The sequence below is a fragment of the Grammomys surdaster genome, unplaced genomic scaffold, assembly GCF_004785775.1.
Source record: "Grammomys surdaster isolate TR1022 unplaced genomic scaffold, NIH_TR_1.0 126612, whole genome shotgun sequence".
Classification (NCBI taxonomy): Eukaryota; Metazoa; Chordata; class Mammalia; order Rodentia; family Muridae; genus Grammomys; species Grammomys surdaster.
This window is the reverse complement of record NW_021621401.1, coordinates 1,263,780-1,278,388: the sequence shown is the minus strand read 5'-3', so window position 1 is coordinate 1,278,388 and position 14,609 is coordinate 1,263,780. Positions and strand designations below refer to the sequence as shown.

Here is a 14,609-nt window from a genome sequence, read left to right as displayed (position 1 = left end):
GTAGTTTTCTGTTTTCCTGGCTCCCTCATGTTCTCACTGTATCACACATCACCTTGTATCCCATGCTTAAAAGGACAGTCAGTATCCTGGCAGACTCCAGTTATCCCCACAGCAGCCTCACAGCAGGGATGGAGGCCTGATAGCCAGGTCTCCCCAGGACTTTGGCATCCAGTTGAGAGTAGATCTGTACCTAGGAACTGACTGAACAGTGATAGCACAACTTGCTCATGCAGCTGACTGAGTCTGATGAAAACCTGGTGCTCTGTGCTGTGCATCTTGATAGTGTTTGTCTCCATAGGTACTCTGAGACAGCCACAGGTCAGATGAATAGTAAGAAGTAGTGTGCCTGTTCCTCGTTAGATGGGAGTGCTGATATTAAATGTCCTCAGTTTGTAAGATCTTAGCTAAATGCTTTATGACTTTTATGTTCAACAAAGTCAATTTAAAGAAAAACCTTTATTTCTATGTATTTGCTTTTCTGTGGGTGCTTGCCTTGATAGACCTTGCTCATTAAGTAGCACAGCTCTAGAGACATTAGCACCTGTCACAGGCTCAGTGACAGGTGAACACTTGATGTACTTAAGAGCCCTGGAACATGGAAAGCACCAGTAAGCATGGGGACATTCCCCTCAGACAGCAGTAAACATGGGGATGCCCCCCTCAGGCAGCACGGCCATCTCATGTCTTCTTTTTGCCCTCTTAGCCTTGCTTCCTTGTTTGTTCCTTCGTTCGTTCATTCATTTGTTTGTTCATTCATTCATTCGTTCATTTGGTTTTGAAACAGGGTCTCACTATGTATTGGCGTAATTGGAGCTCACTGTGTAGACAAGACTGGCTTTTTCAAAGCACAAACCACACGGGAGTGTGTATCTCTGTAGCATTCTACAGGGCAGGGCTTGGAGAGTACTTGCAAGGTTTAGAACACAGTCCTGTGTGGCTGGCATGTGGTTAGAGAAGGGCTTCTGGGTCATGCCAGGACAGAACATGTAAGCTAAGCTGTGGACTTAGTAGTCCCCTGGGCAGTGGGTGTCTAAACAGGAAGCAAGGAGAATGACCATGGTGTCATGCAGCCCAGTATCACATTGCCTGGTTCAGGACTCTAGGATGCTGAAGCGACTGCTCCTGGATGAATGCAGACTCATACCACTGCTGCGTCTTCCTTGGAAGATGCACAAAACTCATGGCCCTTTCCTGTGCCCAGGTCCAGTGTTCCTGGGGAGAAAACAGAAACTCTGATACTGCAGACTGTGGGGCAGAAGAGACAACCCAGCATGGGCCTGACTTGGGAACAGTCCCCGGTGACAAGGCCTTCCAGGACAGGTACACTCACACAGAGGAGGACATCCCTCCCAGGCCTTCCTGAGCTGGCAGCCATGCAGTTGTCTGTGTGTCTCCAGGACTGGTGGAAGGTCTTCGGAAGCGACTGCTGCCTGCCTGGTGTGCCCCACTGGCCCATGGGCTCAGCCTACTCTTGGTAGCTGTGGCTGTAGCAGTTTCAGGGTGGATTGGTGCCAGCTTCCCTCCCAGCGTGAGTGTCATGTGGCTTCTCTCAAGCAGCTCCAGCTTCCTGGCCTCATTTCTTGGCTGGGAGCCCCTTAAGGTGAGAGGGCTCCTGGAGGGGAGGGGAGGGGCTACCAGTCTCATGCCTGCCAGCTGATCTCACTGCCTGCTGCAGGTACTGCTGGAAGCCCTCTACTTCTCACTTGTAGCCAAGCGGCTACATCCTGATGAAGACGACACTCTGGTAGAGAGTCCAGCTGTCACGCCTGTAAGTGAGCGTGTGCCCCGTGTGCGTCCCCCACATGGTTTTGCACTCTTCTTGGCAAAGGAGGAAGCCCGCAAGGTCAAGAGGCTCCATGACATGTTGAAGGTAAGCCCTGGCCAGCAGCAGCCCCACCTCATCTCCCGCTGTTTGCCCTGCTCCTGACCTCCAGTGGACAGTCAGGCCTTTGCACCTCCTGTCACCTGCTGCTCCGTATGGGTATTAATGTACATCTCAAGTTCCTGCCCCCACCTAGCCTAGAGGGTGCTGGGCACAGCCATTTTAGTTTACAGAGTCCATGTGTCTTCTCCCAAGAGGAGCATTAAGGACTCTAGGACTCTAGGACAGTGCTGCTGCTCCTTAGTGTGGACACCTGACGTGGGAAGTCTTAAAACCCTCGCTCTAGCCCTGTGGGAGTGGATCTGCTGATCAGAGCCATCTATCCCTGTCCCCCAGAGCCTCTTGGTGTACATGCTTTTCTTACTGGTGACGCTGCTGGCCAACTATGGAGATGCTTCTTGCCATGGTCACGCCTATCGCCTGCAGAGTGCCATCAAGCAGGAGTTGGATAGCCAAGCCTTTCTGGCCATCACCCGGTAGGGACACTCAGGACACATACATTTATACACTAGGCCAGGGTGGCACCGATGCCCACCAAGGCCCACTTTGGTTTTGTTGTTAGTCCATCCCACCCTGTAGGGAACATTTGGAAGTGTGTAGAATCCAGGGTGTCCTACAGCTCATGAGCCACATGTAACCCAGGATAGCTATGAATAAGTCCCAACACAAAATCATAGATTTTCTATTTAAAGCATGTGATGGTTTATGTTTTTTATTATTTTTGTTTACTTTTGTTTGTTTTTATAACTCAGTTGTACAGCTCTCAAACATGACCTTTATAGACAACAACATGTCACAATGTCATACAGAATGAACCTGTGTAATGAAAACTGCTATGTTGCCCAGAGAAGCAAAAGACTGGATATCCCTGACCTAGATACTGCTTAGTGGTCAGACCCAGAAGCATGCTGGGATACCCAGTGGGTAGAGAATTGGAGCACTGCTTAGTCAGTCTTCTGTGGTACACAGCACAGTATCAGGACAGAATTATGTGCTCCAAATGCCAGCAGTCCAAGAGTAGGGAACATGGGTCAACATTATTCCTTCTGGCTGCTGCAGCAGCACTTCCTGGACCCTGACAGCCTTAATCTCAGTGGTGGACTATTGTTGGCAGGTCTGATGAGTTCTGGCCATGGATGTCCCATGTGCTCTTGCCCTATGCCCATGGGAACCAGTCTAGCCCTGAGCTGGGACCTCCAAGGCTCCGGCAGGTGCGGCTGCAGGAAGGTAAGCAGGGGTGGTGGTCCATGCTTATCACTCTGCTCTATCCCTGGCAACCTGCAGCTTAGCTATTTGAACTCTGCTTAGCTGTGTGACGTTTGTCCTCCTTAGTTTTCTTCTGTTCCCTTTTTATAACATCATAATGTTTGCTTTATGGGTGGCTAGGAAATTTGGGGAGGTCACAGCACAGGAGCTCAGCTGAGTTGAACAGCAAGTCACCCATTGGGTTACATTATGTTCTGAGTCCTGGCCCTTTGCTTTCTAGCATTCTGCCCAGACCCTCCTAGCTCGGAGCACATGTGTTCAGCTACAGGAAGCTTGAGCACCAGTGACTATGGCATTGGCTGGCAGAGTGTGGTACAAAATGGCTCTGAGACATGGGCCTACTCTGCACCAGACCTGCTGGGGTGAGTAGAAAAAGAGCCTAAGGCCCCCCTGGGTGAGGGAAGGTCTCCAGAGGATCTTCTGGCCCCCTTGGGGGCATGCATGCCTACAGATGCTCTCAGAACTAGGGAGTTTCCAACCCTGCCCTGTCTCCACAGCGCCTGGTACTGGGGCTACTGTGCAGTGTATGACAGTGGGGGCTACATACAGGAATTAGGACTGAGTCTGGAGGAGAGCCGTGCACGGCTGGGTTTCCTGCAGCTGCACAACTGGCTTGACAGCAGGTGGGTGCTGAGCAGGGAAATGAACAGGAAACTAGCTGCTCCCTTGGCAAGCTTTCCTTCTAGCCAGCTGTCCATCTCTATGCCTACACCTGAGTCCCCTGTGCCCTGCCCTCCCTTCCCTGCCTCCTGTGTAACTGGTGATGTACAGTAGCCACTTCCCATCCTGTATCCTCTGCTCCTGTACACACGGCCCCTGTGCTGACAGCACCCTCCATGCAGGAGCCGTGCAGTGTTTGTAGAACTCACCCGCTACAGCCCTGCTGTGGGGCTACATGCTGCGGTTACACTGCGCCTCGAGTTCCCTGTAGCTGGCCATGCACTGGCTGCCTTCAGTGTCCGCCCGTTTGCATTACGGCGACTCAGCACCGGCCTGTCTCTGCCACTACTCACCTCGGTATGCCCTTCCATTTGACATCTCTCCTCAGGATCCTGATCATGCCCCCACAGGAATCTGAACACTTGACAACACCCCTCATTATCTCCTCTCAACCTTCCCCACCCCCAACTTAGGTGTGCTTGCTGCTATTTGCCCTATACTTCCTCATGGCCGAGGTGCATACTTGGCGCAGAGAGGGGTGTGCACGCACAGCAAGGCCTGATGCCTGGGCACGGTGGCTACTGGTGATGCTGACAGCAGCCACAGGGCTGGTACGCCTGGCCCAGTTGGGCATTGCTGACCGCCAGTGGACCCATTTTGTGCACGACCATCCACGCCACTTCACTAGCTTCGACCAAGTGGCTCAGCTGGGCTCTGTGGCCCGTGGACTGGCAGCTTCACTACTCTTCCTGCTTTTGGTCAAGGTGAGGGCCAAAGGTGCAGCTTGGTACATGACTAGGATCAGACTCCCATAGCCTGGTGCAAGCTGACAAATGCCTCCTTTCCACAGGCTGCCCAGCAGCTGCGGTTTGTGCGCCAGTGGTCTGTTTTTGGCAAGACATTGTGTCGGGCCCTGCCAGAGCTCATGGGAGCCACCTTGGGCCTGGTGCTGCTCGGCGTGGCCTATGCACAGATGGCCATCCTGGTAGGTTGCTGTTCTAGAGTGTAGCAGGGAAAGGGCCTCACCCAGGGTATGCCTTTATTTGTGTCTCTTTCCCACAGCTTATTTCCTCTGGTGCCGACACTCTGTACAACATGGCCCGAGCCTTCCTGGTGCTGTGCCCTGGGGCGAGGGTCCCCACTTTGTGCCCTTCTGAGTCCTGGTACCTGTCGCCTCTTCTGTGTGTGGGGCTCTGGGCTCTGCGAGTGTGGGGTGCCCTGAGGTTAGGGGCTGTCCTCCTGCGTTGGCGTTACCATGCCTTGCGTGGAGAGCTGTACCGCCCAGCATGGGAGCCCCAGGACTATGAGATGGTGGAGCTTTTCCTGCGTAGGCTTCGGCTCTGGATGGGCTTCAGCAAGGTCAAGGAGGTGGGTACGGCCCAGTGGGGGGGAGAGGGACACACCCTGGGTCTCGCGAGCCCAGGGTGCAGCCGGACTGACCGAGCCCCTGTGCCGCCCCCAGTTTCGCCACAAAGTCCGCTTTGAAGGAATGGATCCACTGCCTTCCCGCTCATCCAGGGGCTCCAAGTCATCCCCAGTTGTGCCTCCACCCAGCACAGGCTCAGAAGCTTCACACCCTTCCACCTCATCCAGCCTCCCAGATGGGCCAAGTGCTGGCTTAAGCCGCTCGGCACTGAGGCTGGAACCAGAGCCCTCACGCCTCCATGCTGTGTTTGAAAGCCTGCTTGTTCAATTTGACCGACTCAACCAGGCCACAGAGGATGTCTACCAGCTGGAGCAACAACTCCAGAGCCTTCGAGGCCATGGGCACAGCGGACCTCCTCCCTCTCCCCACCCTGGCTGCTTCCCAGGCTCCCAGCCACCTCTGCCCAGCCGTCTTGCTCAGGCCAGTCAGGGGCTAGATCAGACTATAGGTCCCAGCAGGGTGTGCCTGTGGCCTAATAATAAGGTCCACCCCAGCAGCACTTAGGCCCTAAGGGTCTTGGCCATTCCCTTCCCTGGGAATGCCTGGAGCTTCACACTGGCGTCTCGGAGCCAGGGTGAACACCACTCAGTATTACCTTCTGCTCCCCTCTAGGTTGGGGCAGGCAGAATGGCTGCATGCCAGTTCTTTTGGGTACAGGTATTGCTGCCTTCCTTACCTGTCCACCTATGGGGCTTCAGCACTTTAAAAAGGCTGTGTGGGCAGCCAGGACCCAGGGTCCCCTCCCCACAGGAGGACACAGCAGTATTGGACCAAGTGAGTACCCAGCCTCCAAGATGCTAATTTATTTCTCTCCCCCCACCCCACTCCCGAGTCCTCAGGTTCAGCGGGCTGTGCCCAGCTCTACCCCTAGGCGGCTGTCTCCTCTCGCTCCACTTGTCCTTTACCCGTCCCCTAAGTTATTACCTCTCGTTTCTGCAGCATACTCGCCCTCTAGCTACCACCCGCTTCCTATGTCCACCATCAGTAATTTATATGGGGTTAAAATGTATATTTTTGTATGTCAGTATTTTCTACTTGGGCTGAAAATGGGTCCATTGTTATCCAGGGTAGGGGTGCAGGGGAAGCTGCAGCTATTACTGGATCCGAGTCTGGCCTTGGGCGGGTGCTGGACAGCAATTAGGGCCACCATGGCCTTGTTTTCCTCCCTTGTCTGGGACCAGGCTGCATGCAGATCTGCTGGTTTCAGATCTGAGCAAGGGCAGGACTACTATGGGATAAAAGATGCCAAGAAGTTATTGGACAAGCCCACCAATGGGGCTGGCCCCGTGGTGGGGGAAAGAGAATGTATGTGATGGCGCCTGCCTGCTTCTGTGGGCTCAGCTGCAGCTCTAGCCTGGATTCTACCCCAACCCCAAACAGACAAGACAAAGTCAAATAAAGAAGCTGTCTGACTGCTGTCTGTGCTGCTCTCTGAACTCCACCGGCCAGATGGGCGTGGGCAGTTTATTTCATTTTAAGAGTGCAGTCGGGAGGAGTTATTGGACATGGGAGGGCCAGCTGCACAGCTAGCCACAGGACTCTAGTCATGGGTCTGGTGACCTCACACAAACTCTGTGAAGTCATCCACGGAGGAAATGAGGCGTTTCCGCTGGCCTGTCTCATAGGTGGGTGTAGCCTCAGTAGGGGCTTGAGCTGGGACTTTGGTGTGGGCTGGAGGGTGCATCAGAGGCAAGCTTGGGTTTGAATAGTGCACCTCTTCACGGATCTAGAGAAAGAGAAAGCTTTGGCAGTGAGCCCAGAAGTTCTGTTCCAGCCAGATTCAGACATCACATCTCTGAAGCCCTGTCCTCCCTACCCGCTGGCGGAGACGCTTAATATGGCGGAGTCTGGCGATCCACTTGGAGGGGTAGATGTCAGTGGGGTTGGATCGGCTGTGGTGTACCTGTGAGGCCATCTGGAGAGGACAGAGCAGGATGGTGACAGTGAGCTCCATCACGGAGCACCCACATTCTCTCCCAGACACAGCCACCACTCACGTTGGCATGCAGGGCCATCTGTCGGGCCACAAAGGACAGGTTGCGGTCAGACACAATCTTGGCTACACTGGTGTCCACAAGGCCCTCCATGTCTGTGGAGATAAATTGCTCATATCTGACTCAGGCCAAAACTGCCACCCTACCCCAGCTGGGCCTCACCTTTCCTGCACTGCAGGGTCAGTAGGTTGCATTTGTAGTCCAGCGGTGTGATGATCACATGGACAAAGTTGAACTGGCCCTGCCCAGACAAGAGGAAAGTCATCCCGGCATGAGCATGTGGTGAAGGCCACTCTGCTTCACTGCTGTGTGGAGGTTTATCACCTCAACAAGGCGGCATTTGGCCACCTGCCTTTGTCTTCTCTCTGACTAAACCACCTACTCTGCATCTGGGCCCTAACAGACTTGTTTATGTGTTTAGCTTAAAACATACAACCTGTTTGCAGTCTGCCTGGCACTCCTAAAGTACTCTCGACACACATACACAGACTATACATAAGAGACAGAGCTGAGGCTATTCTCCCACGATGACACTGCCCAGGAGCCCCTATAAACTGGCTTCCCAGAGCCCTCATCTCCCTCAGCTGTGATATAGTGCAGACCCAAGTGTGTTACAATGTGTCCAACAAGGACTTACAAGCCACTGTGAGCAGACAGCATTCCTGCTGAGCACTGTACACCCACCAGGACATAGTTACCTACTTAGGAGGACCACAGCTCATCCTAGATATGAAGAAAGGCTTTGTGATCATGTCTCCTGTGTCTCTGATAGCCTGTCTCAGTGCATGGGACTCCCAAAAGCGTACCCTCCCAAGACACTCAAGGCCACTTCAAGATACACCAGCAGGCATTTCTGTAGATGGCCTGGGCTGCTGGTCAGCCTGGCAATGGGAGTGGCAGAGCTCAGCCATTGTCTAGGTACCGCACATGGAGATCTCTCACCTTAATGGTGCCCAGCTTGAAGTCCTCACCAGAATCATTGTAGATGATAGAAACAAAATCATTGCCCAGGTGCCGTTTCTTGTCACAGCGGTGCTTGTCCCCATCCTTGGTGGGCATCAGGGTGGCAATGTGGAAAACAGCTGTAGGGTGGGTGACACTGGACTGGGTGCCAGGACAAGACACCAAATGCTGGGCCTAAGGGCCCAGGCTCAGACCTCTGTATCCCTCCAGATTCTCCTGTTGTAGGTTTTTTTTTTCCAGAGGGCGGGGCTTGGAAGCAGGCCTACCTAGAACAGTACACACCTTGCATGATGTCATCATGCCAGCAGTAGGTGAACTGTCCATCCTCGCCACACACATCTAGTCCACCTAAGTACACCTTGTCTGGTTGGCAGTCCTTGAGCTCAATAAGCCGACCCAGGCCTGTCAGAAACTCCGTGTACCTATAAGAGCCATGCTCATTTGATAGGATGGCCAGCTCACTGCTGCTCTGTGGAAAAATCCAGGGGATGAGAATACCACCAGTTCAACCATCATAAGTCTGGCAGATTCGGCTCTGATGGAAACCCTCTCCCACTCGGTACTTTGGTGCTTACAGCTGTCCAGTCTATATACATGGGTGTCACCTGGCCTCCCTCCTTTCTCTACCCCTACACATTCAGCTAGCAAAATCAACATACCCAGAACCCTAGCACTGTTCAGCAACCCTGCAACCAAACCCAAGCCTGTTCCTCTCGCTTGGATAGTGACCACCTAACTCCATCAAGGCTCTACACAGTAGGGGGATACTTTTCAAAATGCTGGCATTAATGGTGGCTCAAAGTAGTAGTACAGGGTCCCTACCTCACTCAGAAGAAAATTATGGCTCACATTCATATATTGGGCTGAGACTGTCCATGATGGCCCTTTATCCTGCCACTTAGCTACACTCACTCAGTGGCCCACCCTGGGACCTCAGAACTCTGCTATTGCATGCATGCACCCCACAGTCCTCACAGCTCTGTATACCAACTGGCCTGCCATCTCACGGCTGTGCTTCTGGCTACGGCTCAACAAGCTCCCAGCACTCTAGAGTATCAAAGAATCAGAGACTGAACTCTGAGGTGGGAGAGACCTAGACACACTGTTGAGATCCAGTAGTCCTATGCTGACCCCAGGGCCTTACCTGGCCTTCTCCCACATACAGGACAGCAATCTTGTGAGTGTCATAGGATGGGATTTGGTCAAGGAGCTGCACTGACCGTTCGAAGGACTGTAGGCACACAGAGCCTATGTGAGTTCAGAGTGGACACTACCCTGCCACCAGCCACCAACCCAGATAGCCTACATAGCACCAGTCCTCAGGATGATTGTCTCTACCCAAGTAGAACACAGCCTGCTGCCACGAGGGGCTAGACCCTCTGTGACCCCACTCCCTCTTTCCTGTGGCAGAGGGAAGGCCAGCCTACCTCATTGGGCAACAAGATGGGCTTATTGGACTCATCACCAAAAAAGGGCGAATGGTAGAGCTGTAGAAACACAAAGCTGCAGAGAGAGCACTGGTCAGGGCAGGGCCAGGATGGAGGCCCCACCTGCAGAATGGCAGGTCCTAAATGCTATGGCCAAGGACCCACCCTCCTTATGGCTCCCACAGGGAAGACACAAGAATCCATGTCTGCCTGTTCTCCCATGCAGTATTTGGGAGCTCTAGCCAAGAAGAAAGTGTATCCCCTAGAGTTGGTAGCAACCTGGGATTTGTGCCCACCTAGGGTTGATGCCAGGCACCTTTTCGGCACTGGAGGCCGCAGCTCTGCTCTTGAAGTTATCCCTTTCTACCCTCTTTCCCCTTCGTGACGGAGCTGAATCAGAGATGGTATAGCCTCGGGGCCGGAGGCCACTGGGGGAGCGGGGAGAACTGGAAGGCAGGGGACCTTCAGGTGGGACTGTGATACGGTTCTCTTCACCTGGAGCTGACCAGGTAGCTGCTTCCCCATCCAGGATCCCCGACTGGGACCGGACCTTAGCCTCAGGACTCAGCCGTCCAATGTCAGTCTTATCCCCTAGGTCTCCAAGGATGTCCTGTAAGGTCTGCAACTCAGGAGAAGAGCTAGACTTGCTCAAAGGCTGTGAGGGTTGGAAGGAGAGGTCCACTGCAGGCCGAGCCCCCTCAGAGGAGATGGCCCGCTCAATGGGGATACCCCCTGCAGCCAGCTCCTCCAAGTGGGACTTTTCTTCCTGGCTAGATGCTGAGGATGACTGCAAAGACAGTTTGGAAGAAACACTGTTAGAAGGCACTTAAGCACCTGGTCCTCTGGCTCCCCCTCCCGTCTACTGGCAGTGCCTGTCATCCCTTCTGACAAACTGAAAAAGGCCCACAATAAATGCCACCCAGATAGAGGGGGAGAGACCCAGATGGTGGGAACAGAAGCGACATGGGGAAGAACTAGCATTTCTTAGTCAGGAGAACCTATCAAGTTCACACAGCAAGTTAACACAGTACAGAGATAGACGCTATGCCACCTGCCCCAGTTTTCCCAATAGTTGCCCATGACACTCACCCTGCTGTAGGTGTCAGACCGCTGGCAGTGCCTGTCTGTACCTAACACTGCCTCGAAGTCCTCCAATTCGGGGGGCTCCACTGGCACATGAGCCTCTCCTGAACTTCCCTCCTCAAGAACCACGGCTGAGTCTGGGAGGATACAGACAGGGCTGCTTGCTGTGTGCTGGGGAGGTCGGACACTCATGTGACCTCAGAACACCAGCTTCTCCCTGAAGGAAGGGCAGCACCCTGCAGAGCTTTCCACCCTGTGGCCGCTGCTGGAGCAGGCCAAGATGGACTCTGACAGCCTGGGGAACCCTGGCTCTAATACCTCCAGCAGGCCAGTGTGCAGCAGCACTACCCACCCCTGCAGCACTGGCAAGGCAGGTAGGAGAGCAGGGTAAGAATCCCCACTCAGGAAGGGCTCCAGCGTGGGAGGGGTACAGGGTCTGAAGCCAACTCTGAGGCTAAGGAAAGAGGCCTTGTTTCTCCAGGGCTTTGGACCTGAGAAAGAAGCTGACAGGATGCCCCTATATGCAGACTTGTAGCCCACTCTGAGGACAGAAGCTTCAAGTCTGGTACTTGAGAGAAGGCATGAAGTCCCTCAGCAGCACATGCCTGGACAGGGTGTGAGTAAAAAGCAACCAAGGGTCAGTGCAGCCTGACTGACACCCTCCCCTAGCTCCTGCTCACACTCCAGCAGCCATGTAGATAATGCCCTTCCAAAACTGGTCCTTTACACATGAGAGAATCTGCCGGGCAACCTTCAAGAGCCAGTGGCAAAGAGCTAGGGGCCTTGTCATCAAGGTCCTCAACCAGCTATGATGAAAGGAGATGCACAAATGATCAGATCATCAGAAGCCAGGAAAAGGCTCACCTGAGCCCTAGGACCAGGTTCAACCCAACAGCTGCCACCCACAAGGGAAAAGAAAACCTACCCAACCTATCAGCCAGAGGCCACATACAGCTCAGAAGCAAAGCTCAGCTCAGAAGGACATGTGTCAAAGCGTTCTCATGGGCTAAGCACAAGTGTCCTACACAAGATGTCCTCATGTCAGCCAGGACCCTGCTCCCCAAGGGTGATGACAAGCTCAGCCAGCTATGGAAGGGTGACCAGATGAGGGAGGAGGAGAACAGCATCTATGAGGCAGAGTGGTGCTCTGCAGACCACATGGTTTCCTCACAGGGATGCGCCAATACCTGCCCAGGAAACGCTCCTGTGCAGCTGTCCTTGGCAGCTGGACTGGTACAGGGAGGAGAAAGAAGCCACTGCAAGGTAACCACGCGAGTAGCCTCGTCAGCAGCAGAGACTGCACCAGGCCGAGCAGAGAGGATGGGCGTGGCCCCGGGCCTGGAGAGGAGAGAGGGGAGGGCCAGCGGCGGCCAGGGCCGGCACACAGGGCTCCCAGCTCTCCAAACAGCATGCACAGCCTTTGGGAGGTCAGTGCTGGCCAGCTACTGACATATGGATATCCTGAGCCTCCAAGTACCTTCTATGGCCGTGTATGACCAAGGGCCTAGCTGGGCAGGGATGGCAGGCTGAAGCACCCAGGCAGGCAGGCTCAGGCATCCCACCCCAGGCCCGGGGTATGCTCAGCTGCCCACAGAGCCTCCTCACCCAAGGCCAAGCCCATCATGGAAGTGCTGCCAAAGGCTCCAGAGAGCTCCACCCAGACACTGCCAACTTCAGCAGCGTACTGATGGTGCAGCAGGTACCAGTTTCCAAGGAAGAGGGCTTCTTCAGCAGGCATGAGCCTACTCCTAAACTTTAGGGACCAGCACACTAGTATCTCCCCCAAAACACCCTGAAAACTACGCGTGAGAGGCCTCAAAGGAGGAAGCCATGCTGCCGTCAGACAAGGCATCTGAGCTTGACACTGCCCATGCTCTGTGCTCACCTGTATTAGAGCGTGGGAGAGTAGGAGGTTTGGCTGTGCCAGCCGCGGGCACTGACAATGACTTGTACAGGGCCGTGTCCCGGTGCTCCTTGAAGCGTTCAGCAGCCATCAGGGCATTGGACAACTCTTGCAGGGGCATGTTGTTGATGTCTGAGGAGAAGGGGCTGAGCGGGTTCTCCAAGCTCATCAGCCAGCTGGTGTTTCCTGAGGGTGGGTGGCACCTACGCCTTAGGCCACATGTCACAGTCACACCCCATTCCTAGCACAATCTCCAACAGCCTATACCTACTCACACCCTGTGGTGCTGAGCACCACACGGAGGCCAGGCAGGCCAGGCTCAGACACACAGCAGGGCAGGGGCTCCTGAGACAGCCCGGCAGCTTGTACCACATCCCCATGGCACCCATGACTGTTCCTGAGCCTAGGGTCTTCATTAAGCCCCTCCTGGTGACTGGCATGCCCCTGCTGCAGGCTAAATTCATATGCTAAGCTCAGAGAGAACCTCAGAAAGTGACTGTGGGAATGGTAAAGAAGTTAACAAGGTCAGATGAGATTACAGGGTGGCCCCCGTCTAATGACTGGTAACCACATAATAAAGGATCTGGGCTCAAGCATGAGGACAAAGAGAGAAAGAAGCCACTTGCAGGCTCAGGACAGGGCTCAGAAGGAGTCAGCCCCACCCACACTGAGTTTCATCTTCTGCTCTTCTACACCGGGAGACTAAATGTCTGAAGGACAAGCTACCCTGTTTGGCACTTTTGCAAGTGCCTCAGCTACCACATGCCCCTGAAGACCAGCCTCTATGCTTGTTGCTCTGGGTCTACAGCCTGAAGACCAAGGTACTCTCTCCAGGCTGCCTCCTTTCTCAGTACCTGTGGGCCTGCGGACCAAGATTTCTGCCCATCCCTGGGTCAGTAAAGGCACGTAAGCTGCCAAGTTCGTCTTCTCTGCTGTTGGAAGCTGGGTTCCTGCAGAGGGCTTCTCAGACTTTGCTGCTGGTGCAGTCTGTGGTCCTAGAGTAGCAGGGCCACCTGGGGTATACGGAGCTGAAGTCTCCAGGACACCAACTCGAAGGCCGTGGCCCCCTAAAAACAAGGAGTTTAGAACTAGTGACCATCAATTGCCCATTAAGTCTCCAGCACAGACACAGAGTCCAGTCAGCCTGGAAGCAATACTGCCCATGGAAAGCTGGAACAGGGCAGCCTCAGGCCCTGGGTTTTGGCCCTTTAAGAGTGAAAGCCTCAGAGAGATGGCTCAGCGGTTAAGAGCACTGGATGCTCTTCCAGAGGACCCAGGTTCAATTCCCACCATCCACATGGCGGTTCACAATTGTATGTAATTCCAGTTCCAGGAGATCTGACACCCTCACACAGACATACATGTAGACAGAACACCAATGTACATAAAATAAAAATAAAACAAATAAATCACTAAAAAGGTTTTTTTAAAAAAAAAAAAAAAAAAAAAAACAGGCAGTACTGGTGCATGTCTTTAATCCCAGCACGGGGGAGGCAAAGGCAGGTGGATCTTTGTGAGTTTGAGGCCAGCTTGCTCTACAGAACAAATTCTAGGACAGACAGGGCTACACTGAGAAACCCTGTCTTGAAAAACAAAAAAACAAAAAAAAAACAACCCTGGGCAGTGGTGGCACACGCCTTTAATCCCAGCACTTGGGAGGCCTGAGACAGGTGGATTTCTGAGTTCAAGGCCAGCCTGGTCTACAGAGTGAGTTCCAGGACAGCCAAAGATATACAGAGAAACCCTGTCTCGAAAAACTAAAAATAAATAAATAAATAAATAAATAAACAACAACAACAAAAACCAAGAAGGAGGAAGAAGGAACAGAAAAAAAGTAAGGAGGAAGAGGAGAAAGAAGAGTGATGGCCTCCTGAGCAGAGAACAGCAAAGGGTGCTGATACCCACCCACTGACCCACAACTCATAACCGAGAGCACTCCACTGATGAGCAGAGAGGTACCATGCTGCTATACACTGACGGAGACAAGTATCCTACAAGGACCATA

At 53.6% G+C, this 14,609-nt stretch overlaps 2 protein-coding genes across 16 annotated transcripts in view; one reads left to right on the top strand and one right to left on the bottom strand.

The window, feature by feature from the left end:
• Pkd1 (polycystin 1, transient receptor potential channel interacting) overlaps window positions 1-6,650 on the top strand; it is a 47,195-nt gene extending 40,545 nt beyond the window's left edge. Inside the window, exons 35-46 of one of the 2 annotated variants that reach the window (XM_028760781.1) lie at window positions 1,202-1,320; window positions 1,398-1,600; window positions 1,676-1,870; window positions 2,219-2,358; window positions 2,997-3,109; window positions 3,369-3,510; window positions 3,646-3,771; window positions 3,991-4,165; window positions 4,282-4,572; window positions 4,659-4,793; window positions 4,871-5,176; window positions 5,271-6,650. In XM_028760781.1, the coding sequence (XP_028616614.1) occupies window positions 1,202-1,320; window positions 1,398-1,600; window positions 1,676-1,870; window positions 2,219-2,358; window positions 2,997-3,109; window positions 3,369-3,510; window positions 3,646-3,771; window positions 3,991-4,165; window positions 4,282-4,572; window positions 4,659-4,793; window positions 4,871-5,176; window positions 5,271-5,738 (2,413 nt within the window). In that variant the 3' untranslated portion in view covers window positions 5,739-6,650. The remainder of the gene's footprint in view (window positions 1-1,201; window positions 1,321-1,397; window positions 1,601-1,675; window positions 1,871-2,218; window positions 2,359-2,996; window positions 3,110-3,368; window positions 3,511-3,645; window positions 3,772-3,990; window positions 4,166-4,281; window positions 4,573-4,658; window positions 4,794-4,870; window positions 5,177-5,270) is intronic. The other variant, XM_028760783.1, reaches the window with a different exon arrangement.
• Window positions 6,651-14,609, bottom strand: part of Tsc2 (TSC complex subunit 2) — a 34,893-nt gene continuing 26,934 nt past the window's right edge. For 8 of the 14 annotated variants that reach the window (XM_028760784.1, XM_028760786.1, XM_028760790.1 and 5 more), the window contains 13 exons: window positions 13,459-13,671; window positions 12,587-12,790; window positions 11,889-11,957; window positions 10,708-10,838; window positions 9,915-10,405; window positions 9,619-9,694; window positions 9,336-9,422; window positions 8,474-8,660; window positions 8,171-8,310; window positions 7,391-7,469; window positions 7,232-7,323; window positions 7,051-7,149; window positions 6,651-6,960 (listed from right to left, as the gene is read on the bottom strand). In XM_028760784.1, the coding sequence (XP_028616617.1) occupies window positions 6,796-6,960; window positions 7,051-7,149; window positions 7,232-7,323; window positions 7,391-7,469; window positions 8,171-8,310; window positions 8,474-8,660; window positions 9,336-9,422; window positions 9,619-9,694; window positions 9,915-10,405; window positions 10,708-10,838; window positions 11,889-11,957; window positions 12,587-12,790; window positions 13,459-13,671 (2,033 nt within the window). In that variant the 3' untranslated portion in view covers window positions 6,651-6,795. The other 6 variants (XM_028760788.1, XM_028760793.1, XM_028760794.1 and 3 more) reach the window with 2 other exon arrangements.